Here is a 14,534-nt window from a genome sequence, read left to right as displayed (position 1 = left end):
GTCGGGATTCTCAGAAGCGCCGTCAAATTCAAAAAATGTTGGCAGGGAAGTTGCTTAATATCACAGTTGTCGCCATTTTTTAATAAGGACGGTAAGTTAGAGTATTTTGTGAAAATTTGATAATTGGCTGTAGATTGACTAAACTTTGTGCAATTGAAGATCAAATGGTGTTCATTCTCAACGATATTGCATATATCACAAGTGTTGTTTTCTGCTATTTTCATCTTATAGAGGAATTCCTTTGAGTAGTGTGACCAGCCAGAACTCTGTTGATTAATTTTATGTCCTGTGTTGCAGGAATCTTTGAACTATGGAACTTTCTGCGGCTCGTTGTAAAATTGATAAAAGTGTCTTTATGTCTCGACTTATTTTTATAATCTTCAGTCCATTCGCCCCATAGTTCATTTTTATACCCTTCACCGCTACTGTGGTACAGGGTATACTAAGTTTGTGCATTTGTATGTAACGCCAAGAAGGATTAATCATAGACCAACCTTTTAGTATACGGATCGGCTTAGAAATTAATTCTGAGTCGATTTAGCGATGTCTGTCTGTCCGTCTGTCTGTCTGTTGGTGTATTTTTGTGTGCAAAGTACAGCTCGCAGTTTTAGTCCGATTGTCCTAAAATTTTGTATAGGGTCCTGTTTCGGTTCAAAGACGATCCCTATTGATTTTGGAAAAAATCGGTTCAGATTTAGATATAGCTGCCATATATATTTTTCACCGATCTAGTCATAATTGGTGTGTATATCAACCGATCTTCCTCAAATTCCGTACATCCGAATATTTTATGAGTCTCGAAAAACTTGCAAAATATCGGCCAAATCGGTTCAGATTTAGATATAGCTCCCATATATAGCTTTCGCCCGATTTACACTCATTTGCCCACAGAGGCCAATTTTTTTCTCCGATTTAGTTGAAATTTTCATAGGGAGTAGAATTAGCATTGTAACTATGCGTGCCAAAATTGGTTGAAATCGGTTCAGATTTGGATATATCTCCCATATGTAGCTTTCGCCCGATTTACACTCATATGACCACAGAGGCCAATTTTTAACTCCGATTTAGTTGAAATTTTGCACAGGGAGTAGAATTAGCATTGTAGCTATGCGTGCCAAATTTGGTTGACATCGGTTCAGATTTAGATATAGCTCCCATATAAATGTTTTTCTGATTTCGACAAAAATGGTCAAAATACCAACATTTTCCTTGTTAAATCGCCACTGCTTAGTCGAAAAGTTGTAAAAATGACTCTAATTTTCCTAAACTTCTAATACATATATATCGAGCGATAAATCATAAATAAACTTTTGCGAAGTTTCCTTAAAAATGCTTCAGATTTAAATGTTTCCCATATTTTTTTACTAACATTGTGTTCCACCCCTGTCCAGATCGAGTGATATTTAAATGTATGTATTTGGGACAAACCTTTATATATATAGCCCCCAACACGGATGTGATATGGTATCGAAAATTTAGATCTACAAAGTGGTGCAGGGTATAATGTAGTCGGACCCGCCCGACTTTAGACTTTTTTTACTTGTTTTATCATACATTGAGCGTCTCGTACAGTGAAATTTTGTTTCGCGTAATAGTCTGCTAGCTCATTAGGTTGAATTCCTATTTGAGAAGGTGTCCAAATGAGTACAAGTTTTGACAACTTTGAGTTTTTGACCTTGGCGTGAATGCCATTAACGAGATAGTTGTGTGCAGTGTTATTTTGCATTAGAAGACAGGCCAGTTGAGATATTCCAGGCCGCGCATCCCGTTGACGAATTATTTACGGAGGCATCCGTGGCCCATATGCAGAGGCCTTCACCTTTGTATGTATGTATGTGTATTTCCTTTATTTACAAAATACTGAATAGAATTCATATAAATATACTTAATACATAAATTAATGTAAAAAAGAAAATAATGATATGTAATGACAATGTTTTGAAATAAACGTCTGTCATAACTCAAGATTGTATTATAGGTCACGTATAATTGTATTCATTTATAAGAAATGTTCGATATTTTAAAGCTGACTTTAAGAATTTGACCAAGTTTTTCCAATCGCCTTCAGCAGCTCCATTCAAAATATTTATCATTTCCGTTTCTGATAGATATTGCGCTTGGAAGAATCGTGTTCTGAAATCCCGTAAAGTTGGACAACTGCCTATGAAATGAAAAACTGTTTCTATTTCATTTTTATTGCATAATGAACACAATTGGTCTCTTTCTGTCGCATTGAACTTAGTCGAGTTAAGGTTTACAATCCGCATCTTGCCCGGAATATGGTGGTAATTTGCTTAATGTTATAGAGATCAGTAAAGTAATATTTTCCTCTAGCACTATCTAAATATTTGTAAACCCTGGAATTACTTTTTGATTTTCGCTGTATGTTATCTTTAAGTACTTGTATGTTTCGGCGTCTTAAGACATCCGCAATAAACAGCTCCCATCCATTTCTATCTATTATATTTGGCCAGCTTAGATTCAAATCACGGGCCAAAGATTTAAGACTCAACACCCAGAAAACACCTTCCTGTAAAATAAGCTTTGTTAATATTTTTGATAAACGCTGCTCGTCATATTGAAACATAATTTTTTTAATATATTCCATGTGTAGTTGAAGGGTGTAAAGATGGCTGTTTTCAAGACCTGTTTCTAACATTAGAGCATAGTTCGGCGTAAAACTAGGTATCTTCAGAACTTTTTTCAAAAAATACCGCTCAAGGTTATCGACTTCATCAAAGTAGGAGAATCCCCACACTTGTGCTGCATATGCTTGGATTGATCGACACACTGCTTGATATACATTCCACTTTTTGCTTAAGTGTATTTCGACATTACCAATTAGGGGAATCCATGCAGTATTTATGGCGGCCTTCGATTGGTTTGTTCTTTTTCCAATATGTTTTCCAAAGATCATTTTAAGAGTAAGAGTAACACCCAAGTAGTTTTACTCGTTAGTTATGTTTATTTCATTTCCCTTATAAAACCACACTTCATTTCTACTTTTGCGGCCTCCATTCTTAAATATCATTATTTCAGACTTTGACATATTTACTTGTAAGTTCCACATATCACAATAGGTTTCTAGTTTTAAAATCATACTTTCCATTGTAGGTACATCTTCGGCTAGGATTACGATATCATCGGCATATAGTAAAATACGAATATTTATATCGTTTATATTAATCCCACCTTGTATATAATCGTGTAGGTCATTTACATACAATGCAAAGAGGATTGGGGAGAGTAAACAGCCCTGTTTAACCCCTGATTTTGACTGGAAATATTCTGATATTTCATCCCCAGTCCAAATTGCATATTCCGTTGTATTATACATGTTCTCTATCAACTTAACGAATTTGTATGATACTCCGATCTGATGTAATTTATATATAAGAGATTTTCTGCAGATGTTATCAAAGGCAGCTCTAAAGTCTACAAAGAATGCATATGTTTTCTTTCCTTGTTTATTTCTAAGTTTGACAATTGAGGCCAACGGCTGAGTATCCTCTTCTAAATCCTGCTTGATATTCTACGAGAATATTATGATATTCCGCCCAGAGTGATAATCGTTCGTTAAGAATCCCCACCATAGTTTTGGCAAGACAATTCATAAATGCGATTCCTCTGTAGTTTTGAGGTTGCGACGTATCTCCCTTTTTGTGAATGGGGAATATAACAGATCTATTAAATTTGTTATCCATATTTCCAGTGCTCAGGATTGTATTGTATCGTTTTAACAAATGTTCATGAAAACTATTTGTGGCATTGACTATATGTTCGTATGGTATACGATCCTCCCCAGGTGCTTTATTCATTTTGAACTTTTTTAGAACGCTCTTCAATTCAGACATAGTTATTTCACAATCTAGTATAGGATCAATTAGAAAATTTGGGGCATAGCTGATATCTGTGATATTATTTGCAGGATTCAGAAGTTGCTGGAAATAGTCCTTAAAATCCCTTGCAGTTATGTTAGAACCAATTTGGAATGTTTGGTTCCTAATTTCTTTTGCCACTTTCCACCATTGTTGAGAGTCCCAAACATTGTTAATTTTTTCGAGTAATCGTTCTGTATAGTTTCTTTTACTGGATTGGCAAACTGCTTTATAAGTTTTCATGGCGTTTAAATACGTTTCCCTTGACATTGGTGTGTTAACTAATTTATGCTTCTTTAGTAAATCAAACATCTTATTTCGGGCATTATAACATTCTATATTATACAATTTCTGTTTAAAATTAATATCTTTTTTACCATTATTTTGTTTTTTAGCTGAATTATAAATAATTTCTGCAAGATCATCCAAATTAGGATTGATATTTATGTCTAATATCTTATGTATGTTCTCATTCAATTTCGTTTGATAAATTTCTTTATCTAAATCTCTCCAATAGAGTTTTGGCAGTAGTTTTAAGCTTGTTTCATGAATGTTTTCGGTGGATATCTTAATAAGTAATTTGATGGGTAAGTGATCCGACCAAGTTTTATCTTCCACTTCAAATTCTTTCACCTGGTTCAATATTTCTTGGGAAATAGCACAAATGTCGTTTACAGATTGACCTGTCGGTCCTATATATGTAAATTCCCCATCCTCATCTCCTTTTGTTAAGCCATTCAGTATTAATAGATTATTATCTGTGCAAAATTCCAAAAGCTTTCGACCATTATTGTTTACGATCTTATCTTTTGATTTACGTCTTCCCAGCCCGGCTTTAAACGTTTCTTCATAAATTTCGTTGAGATATTGACTTTGTTCTCCAATTCTTACATTTAAATCTCCCATAATAATAGGGTTTATAACGCAGGTTTCTTCAAAAAGAAGTTTTATATTAGGAAATTCTTCTAACCATATGGAGGGTCTGACATATAAAGGTATTAGTGTAAACAAAACGCGTTCATGAGTGAAGAATTCGTAAATATGTGTGTTACTGTTTTGGATTTGTCTATATTTTATTCCCACATATAATAATTTAGATTTGATTCCAATAATTGAACCACCAATGCCTCTTCCATGGTTGAAATTTCTTTTTGCAGGTATGTTAAAAGTTTCGAAGCTGGGAAAGTACTTCTTTACATTTTCAAATTTATCAGTTAATAAAGAGTTTCAGAGAGAAAAATATATCATGTTTATTTATAAAATTGAAAAATGATGGGTATAAGTATTTGTTTTCAATTCCGTTTACATTGAAAGAGAGAATTGTTATAGTATGAAATGAGTTATTAGTTTCTTTTCTTAGTTTTTTGATGAGAGTTCCTCATACAACAAATCAAAATCTATGTTCAGGGTTTTTATCGGTTCTCCGTAAAGTTTTATATGATCAGTTTTCGCATCCAATTTTCCAAAGGTAGGTCTTCGTTCCCCATTCCAAGAAAACCATGAATCCTTAATTTTGATTCGATCTTCTCTAACAAGGATTTTGTGTTCATTACTTATCTCACTAATTTTCGATTTTAATAAAAGAGATGCTTTTTTAAGGTTTTGTTTAGACGGAATCAAATCACGTTCGATATATATCATGCTTCCAGTAAGTTTTTTAGTGTGACGTAGAACATTTTCTACACATTCACTCAAGTTTAGTTCAGCTATGACTGCCATTCTTCCATTTCTACTGGATAGTTTACGTACGAACCTAATATCTGTTGTAAGTTCCAGTTTATTTTTTAGCAAATCTTCTACTTCCTTCTTTGGGTTATTTGTGAAATTAAGTCCACGTATAAATATTTTGGTACTTTTTATTTGTTGCCTCATCCATAAAATATCTTTTGTTTGTTCGGCATTTTCTCTTTTAACCTTTTGCAGTTCTGTTTTGAGCTCTTTATTTTCATCCCTTAATTGGTTTATTTTTGAGTTTAATGAGAATATTTCAGTTTTTATCTCCTCTATATCTTCTTTTGTCGACAGAGTTTTTAATTTATCGTCTAAGTTGGCGTTTATTGTACTTTTTATTATACTAATTAGATCTTGAGCAGGGATATTAAGTCCCCCACCAGCATGCGTATTTTCTCCTGGTGATATTTCAGATCTGTTTCGTTTCGGAACCTGTTCCAAAATTGTTTGCTGGGGAGTTGTATTATTGCTTTGAGTGTTGTGTGGCATATTTTAAGGAGCTACGTTAAATGGCAACTATTGGTTGGTTGGCAACGCGTGATGTAGTTTATCGATTATTACTGGATATGATCGCTATCGCTGTCAGTTCTATGTCTGAAAGAACGGGCCAGCTGATATTATTGTGTTGATTGTTTAATGTGGTGGTACAAGTGTTTACATTCCATTGGTTACAAATAAATGATTTGCTAATTTTCAAGAGAAAAAATAAAACTTTACTGACTCACCGGTGCAGTGTTTTATTGATCCTTCATGACCATGTACAGATATTTATCTAAGCTTGTGCCGGAACACCTTTCCGTTTGTGTTAATGTGTTCTTTCTTATAAATGAGGCCGCTGTATTCGGAGCAGATTTGAGGTACGTCTACTTGTGACCAAAGCTATGGCTCGTCGTCTTCACCTTCACCTTTGATATCATTAATTTCTTTTCTATACATGGCAAGAAGACAGTCTCTATTTGTACTATTTTTATTCATCGGGAAAACATTCAGTTTAGTTACAATTTTTGGTGATAGCGTGATCATAACGCTTAAGGTTGAGTTAGATACCATGCGTTAATGCGTCCGCTGATTGAAGAGTTGAATTTTCTCTTTGAAAGCAACAGTTTTGTTAGAGTGCTTCAAACTGAAAATATCAACACCTTCCACCGTGGTGCAATGGTTAGCATGCCCGCCTTGCATACACAAGATCGTGGGTTCGATTCCTGCTTCGACCGAACACCAAAAAGTTTTTCAGCGGTGGATTATCCCACCTCAGTAATGCTGGTGACATTTCTGAGTGTTTCAAAGCTTCTCTAAGTGGTTTCACTGCAATGTGGAACGCCGTTCGGACTCGGCTATAAAAATGAGGTCCCTTGTCATTGAGCTTAACATGGAATCGGGCAGCACTCAGCTATAAGACAGAAGTTCACCACTGTGGTATCACAATGGACTGAATAGTCTAAGTGAGCCTGACATATCGGGCTGCCACCTAACCTAACCTTTCCTTCAAATTTATAGTCGATAGACAAAAGGCACATTTAGTATCGGAGCACTCAGTTGGACACAAAATACTTTTCCCGCATAGTAAGCAACGCTTTTTTGAACGACACTGTTTAGCAATATGGCCTGGTCTGCCACAATTGTTACAAAGGCGTACTTGGGTAAAGGTAGAATTACATACCATGCGTTCAATGCGTCCGATGATTGAAGAGTTGAAATTTTTCTTTGAAATCAAAAGCTCGAATAGTCTGCCGCAAATAGAAAAAATCAACCCTTCCATCAACGCACGGATTGACGCATGGTGTGTAATTCAACCTTAATGTATAATTCAGAAACCGCAATTGCGTTGAACATATGAATTTCTTTCACCAGGTAATCTGATATTATTTGCACTATAAGGCTGGTACTCTGTTCGGTTTTCGCGTTGAAACTCCATACAAAACCAAAAAATTGCGAAAAACTAGCGAAATTTTTTCCATTTGTGATACTTTGTTTTTTTTTTCGAGTTGAAAAACTGACGTAAATCGATCAGTCAGTATTTTCATAACATGGCGCCATTTGCAATGTGAATTAAGAAATAATTTATTTATTAAACTGATTTTGGTGAATTTATAATGCAAAAGTGGATCGGATTATTATTTAAAAATGTAATCTGATCGATTGAGAAAACAAAGTATAACATGGAGTTGTATTTCGGTAATAAATTAGCAATCAAGATCTAGCCGCTTGTAGAACATAAATAATGTATAAAACATGAAATTTAATCACAAATGTTAACAAAATAAAAGCCTTATTTGGTGAATTATATTTTACAATCGTTTCATTTGTACTGGGCATCGGGATAATACACACAAAACAAAATGTTAACAAAAGGAGTACAGCAATTGACTTCAACCAACCAAGCCTTAGAACTTTAACCAACATGTATAGTACCGGGGTAGCAATGAATGGAATCACAAGAATTAATTGCTATGTCCAAAAGATAAAATTGTAAAGCATTGTAAAATTAGATTTTTTATTTTTCGATGAAATAAACGCGAAAAAGTTCCAAAATGGCTTTTTTTTTTCATACAAAATATATTTCCAACACTATCATTTTTCAACGCGAAACAATGATTGAGTGGAACTTTTTTCGCACCAACAAACAGAGTACCGGCCTATAGCGTTTAATTTCTTTGGTTACTTCTTCATTTGTGGAAGATTTTGGTACATGTTTAATCACATAATATTTTTCTACAAAACGTTTAGGTATGAAGGCTTTGAAACCGACACCACCAAGGTTTTTATTCAAAACTAAATTGTTCGCAGATTCAGAGTTTTTGAAAGTTAAGGTAGGTATTAAGTTCGAGTTTAAGCCTAGTACTAAGATCACGTTTTCACGCGAAAAACTGTTATACTTCATATAAAAAGGTTAGCGCGGAATAAATGCGAAATCTTTGTTTTGAGCATTTTGAAGCAAGTATTTATACAAGCCTGGATTTTTCGCACGAAAAAATAGGCAGGCATATTATTTCGCATAAATAAATTAACATCCCTGGGTTTGAGACCCTATTTACGGTGATATATGAAGATATTCGTTTTTCGCATAAACGAACTTAGTACTAGGCATTAAGGTAGGTACTATGTTTATTGGCACGAAAAAAAAGTCCCTAAATCATTCTTTCGCGTTGAAAAATGACAGTGTTGACAATAGATTTCGAAGGAAGAAAACAGCCATTTTGGAAATATTTCGCGTTTATTTCTCCGAAATTTAATTGACAACATCGCCAAACGTCATATAATTATTACATATGTATACGCAGCAGCTGATTAGATTGTTTACACACACGCATTCATGATAATTGTTTTGAAAAGTTTTTTCTACCAGTTTTTAAATTGTTTTGCAACCAAACCTCATACAGCACTGGACACTAATAATTGTTAAGAATAAAACGCCAGCCGCTCTACTCCTGGTGTAAAGTGGCTGGTTTACTGAAGAATGTTTCTTGTTATACTCTCCCAATGTATAATTTTATAACTATTTCAGTCACGTTATAAAATTCAACCAGTGTTTTGAATCGATAAAATGCAAGATATATGCATAATTAATTTTTGCATTTTATTTTTGGAACATAGCAATTTATTCTTGTGATTCCATTCGTAGCTACCATAGTACTGCAACATCACAAAGGGATGTGAGTATTAAGTTCGAGTTTACCCAGTAAAAAGAAACGATTGTAAAATGAAATTCACTAAATAGAACTTTATTTTGTTAACACTTTTCTATAGATTTCATGTTATGTACATTATATCTATTCTATCATGTAGTAGGGAGCCGCTATATGGTGGCTTTATTACGAAAACACCACTCCAAGTTATTTTTATTTTGTCAATCGATCTTATTGCATTTTTAAATAACAAGGCGAACCACATTTGTGCTGTAATTTTGAATAAATAAATTATTTCTTAATTCACATTGCAAATTGCGCCATGTTTTGAAACTAACTTATCTCAACATATGGAAGGATTTAACACGATCTAATTAGGGACTGTGCGCTTTACGTCAGTTTTTCAACTCGAAAAAAACAAAGTACCACAAATTAAAAAATATTTCGGTAGTTTTTCGCATTTTTGGTTTTGTATGGGATTTCGCTGCGGAAAGCGAACATAGTACCTACCTTTAGCCGCTAAAATCGTAATTTTTTCACGATTACTTTTCTTTAATAATCCATTTTAAGGGATACAAACTTTGTGAAAATTTGCTTTGTGATATTCCCCATCAAGTTATAATGAAATCTGCTACAAATATGTATAATTTTATGACTTTTTTTACTGATTTAGTTTTCACTTTAGTGAAAATTAGCGGCTAAAATCGAACTTAAAATACTCACCTTTAAAGCTGAGTACTATGTTCCGTTTTCAAGCTGAAAACCAGCTTGTTTTCACGGTTACTTTTTTAATTAACTAATTTAGAAATATAACATTATTTGCAATCAATTCCTTGGATCTTTTCCATCCATAATTTGCAGAGACTTGATAAAAATGTTATCGTCTTTATATATATTTTTGCACTTTTAATTTAGTGTTTTGGTGAAAAACTCGAACATAGTACTCACCTTAAGCGAAAAGGTTTGTATACAATATTTTCTGGAATAAAGGTTTTATTTATATTTGCTTGTTTCAGTTTAATTATACAATTATACAATTATTTTTCGAGCTTTTATGGACAGATATAGATTAAGGAACATGGTTAATAGAGCCATTGAAAAGAAAACGCCAGATACAAATCTATACACGCCTGGACTGTACATGTTTCGGTTCGGGCGAATGAACCTTTCCACAGCCTTTAGTATAGATCTGGCTGGGAGAGATAACTCAATTTTGGGCCCTTTATGCTAACTCCTTATGGGGAAAACATTTGGGAAATTTCCTCTTACAAATTGAATCATCTTTTCTCCCACTGTACATCATCTTTTCATATAACTTACAAGTCCCTTAATCTTATTTTTATTTCGTTTTGTTACATAGTAATGCAACAACACGAAATTTATTTTTAGAAAGCTAATTTGTTAGAATTCACCTAAGTGGTGAACAGTCGAACAATGCTTATTGTTTCTACAGTCAACTACAACATATGACAATTAACAGAAACTGGTTTCCAGGATACAACAACAATTCTAACGCGTACATTAGTCGTGTTTTTCCTAGTTTTACAACGGGCTCATCGTTGCTTATTATATTACATGTTAGCCTGATACCGAAAACAGGCAATTGACGTCCAAATGCATCATATCTAATTATACAATTATTTTTCGAGCTTTCATGGACAGATATAGATTAAGGAACATGGTTAATAGAGCCATTGAAAAGAAAACGCCAGATACAAATCTATACACGCCTGGACTGTACATGTTTCGGTTCGGGCGAATGAACCTTTCCACAGCCTTTAGTATAGATCTGGCTGGGAGAGATAACTCAATTTTGGGCCCTTTATGCTAACTCCTTATGGAGAAAACATTTGGGAAATTTCCTCTTACAAATTGAATCATCTTTTCTCCCACTGTACATCATCTTTTCATATAACTTACAAGTCCCTTAATCTTATTTTTATTTCGTTTTGTTACATAGTAATGCAACAACACGAAATTTATTTTTAGAAAGCTAATTTGTTAGAATTCACCTAAGTGGTGAACAGTCGAACAATGCTTATTGTTTCTACAGTCAACTATCTCTCCCAGCCAGATCTATACTAAAGGCTGTGGAAAGGTACAGTCCAGGCGTGTATAGATTTGTATCTGGCGTTTTCTTTTCAATGGCTCTATTAACCATGTTCCTTAATCTATATCTGTCCATAAAAGCTCGAAAAATAATTGTATAATTAGATATAATGCATTTGGACGTCAATTGCCTGTTTTCGGTATCAGGCTAACATGTACTATAATTGTTTCAGTTTATATTATATCATTTATATTTGCTTGTTTCAGATATAATTCACAATTTTTCCTTCTTGTTGTGGTTGGTTGTTCTGAGGTTACCAGAACATAAAAAGGACCAGGATGATTTGGTGTGTAAAAAACAGATGTTGTTTAATTGGATTTCTCATGTTTTTCATTTTTATTTTGATTATTTAAGGATATATCACTTAATGATTTCGATTTTTCTTCATATGCTTGACTATCAGACACTGCAGGTTTCATGAAAATAGCATATTTATCTTTTTTAGTGGATTTGGATGGCTGTTTTTAAACTTCTTGTTGTCATTCTTTAGTAGCGTTTCGCCCTTTTTCTTAGGGTCAATGTTTGGAGGTTCATTGCCCTGCATAATGAATAAATACAAGGAATCACTAAAATCACTTATATTTTATTTAATGTGACAACAAAAACAAAAGAAAAAAATTACACTCCTTTAGGTATTTGTAACTGTTTGGAGTATTTGTTGTTATAAATCAACGAAAAGAAAAAAAACAATCAGAGCACTAGTAGTCTATTGCCAATTGTTGACATGCTACTTTTTGTCGAATGAGATCAATCGATCGACTGAAATGCATAGAAACAGCTGATTTTTAGTTATAAATTCAGCTGTTTGTCTCCATTTCAGTCGATCGATAGAGCTCGTTCGACAAACATACAGAAACAGGCTGAAAACCATGGTGAATTATCAACAAAAAAACAGACATTACCCTCAATAGTAAAATTCAACACATTAGCAATAATTTCTCAATTATTATTCTCAAATTGAAATGCATCGCTACTCAATAATTTCCCAAACAATTTTCGATGCGGGTCAAATTACGAATTACCATTGTTGCAAATACTTTTCAACCAAAATTTGTATAAATGATATACCCACTTCTAATTGAAAGTCAAAGCCAAAATTGTATGAATTTTGTTTAATTTATTCATTTTCGTCAAAATAAAATACATAATAACATAATACACTACAATACTAAAAGTGGGTTTTAAGTTCTAGTTTAAGGTGGGTATTAAGATCGAGTTTAAGGTTCAACAAATATGTATAATTTTATGACTTTTTTACTGAAAAGTGAAAACTAACACTTTAAGGTGGGTATTAAGTTCGAGTTTAGCCGCTAAAATCGTCATTTTTTCCACTAAAATGAAAACTAAATCAGTAAAAAAATGCATAAAATTATGCCGATTTCTTGCAGATTTCATTATAACATAATAGGGAATAGCCCAAAGCAAATGTTCACAAAGTTTGTTTTCCTTAAAATGGATTATTACAGAAAGGTAATCGTGAAAAAATTACGATTTGAGCGGCTAAACTCGAACTTAATACCCATCTTTAGTGAAAATTAGCGGCTTACTTTTCACGATTACATTTTTTCACGATTACTTTTCTTAATTAATCCACTTTAAGGAGTACAAACTTTGTGAAAATTTGCATTGGGCTATTCCCCATCAAGTTATAATAAAATTTGCAACAAATGCGTATAATTTTATGACTTTTTACTGCTTTAGTTTTCACTTTAGCGATTTTAGCGGTTAAACTCAAACTTAATACCTCCCAAATGAAAAATAATCTTATTAAACATATCAGCAGATAAGAACAAAACTTTAATTCGATTTCCCTCCTGTTGGTGTAATAAAATTACATTAAAATTAATTAATATGCGGGCAATTTGAAATTAGGATTTCACAAAATATTCATTTTAAACTGATAATAGAATGTAAATTATGTGATGCACAATTTCATCCAGGCGTTGTTGATATGGAATAATATCACGTTTTTAACAATTTTAATTGGTTGCACTTTGAAATGTTTCTGGAAACTTTTTCTTGTCGATAAGCCACTCATTTTTCATCGTTTAGCTTCTTAATACTTGCAAGGAAGTAGCATCCAAAGATTTTAGTTTTCTGCAAAGAGATTTAAATTTAGTGACTTTTCTAAAGTATTCATTTAATTTTTCATATTGACTTACCAATTATTATAAACTATTTGAAGCAGTAGTTTTATTTAATTTTTTTATTTTCACTTACTTATTATTATAAACTACATTGAGTAAATTCAGTTATTTGTCTAAAATTTCCCAATTTTTTTATTTCTTCCAATTGACCACGAACTTCGTTGCACAAAGAAGTATTGAAAACCACATGGGTTTTTCGTTGCATTTTAGGGTAGTGTTTTGTCAAAGTTTTCTCATATTATTCTCAACACCTTTTCAAAGATTTCGTCAACATTTTAGCAAATTGGAAGTAATTCGCAAACAATTTGAAGATGTATTGAAGATGAGCTGTTTCAAGTCAAGTTGATGTTGAAAATTATATTTACCCTCAAACTAAAAAGTTGTTGCATTTGAAAAACGCTGTATTTATTGGGACTTGGTTTCCGATATTTCCATAGACAAAGAAAGGTACACCCAAAGAACAGCAAAAAAGTCTGCTAAAACAGCAGAAAGTCTGCCGAAAAAGGGACAGTAGTCATTGTTTGCTGAAATAGCAAACATTTCCTGCTATTTTTGAAGCTCGATTACACTAAAACATGTTTTATTTTGGGTAGAACAAATAAAAATGTCAACTTAGGACCTATCCTAACATAGTTAATACAATATTTTACGAATATCTATAGTATTTGACCAAAAATCTGAATATTTATCGAATTGAGGCATAACAGCAAACAAAATGTTTGCTGATCATATTTAGGAGCTTGTAAGTATATTACAGTGCAAAAATATAGCAAAAACCACTTTTGGTTCTTAAATAGGCTTTGGGGAAAATTTTATAACCTAAAAATTTTATAAATTGTTGTTCATTACGCCCTGAAGTACAAAAATATAACAGCAGACATCGACTGCTGTTTTTAGCAGACTTTTTCTATGAGTGTATAGACGTCTTTTGACAATTCACCATGATTTCCCTGCCAGCATTTCAAAGTTCCATTTCATCCTCATCGCTATCACAGACTCGTAAATGTAATTTCAACAATCGCCAACTGTGATGGGGGAAGCA

General features: G+C 33.1%; 1 protein-coding gene across 1 annotated transcript; it reads right to left on the bottom strand.

Annotated features, from left to right (window-relative positions):
• Positions 1 to 3,473: 3,473 nt before the first annotated feature.
• LOC142230757 (uncharacterized) lies at positions 3,474 to 4,784 on the bottom strand. Its single transcript, XM_075301387.1, has one exon. The coding sequence runs from the start codon at positions 4,782 to 4,784 to the stop codon at positions 3,474 to 3,476; it is 1,311 nt and encodes a 436-aa protein (XP_075157502.1).
• Positions 4,785 to 14,534: the final 9,750 nt, after the last annotated feature.

The sequence above is a fragment of the Haematobia irritans genome, chromosome 1 (genome assembly GCF_050003625.1).
Source record: "Haematobia irritans isolate KBUSLIRL chromosome 1, ASM5000362v1, whole genome shotgun sequence".
Taxonomy (NCBI): domain Eukaryota; kingdom Metazoa; phylum Arthropoda; class Insecta; order Diptera; family Muscidae; genus Haematobia; species Haematobia irritans.
The sequence above is the reverse complement of the archived record's forward strand: the minus strand, read 5'-3'. Positions and strand labels throughout refer to the sequence as shown.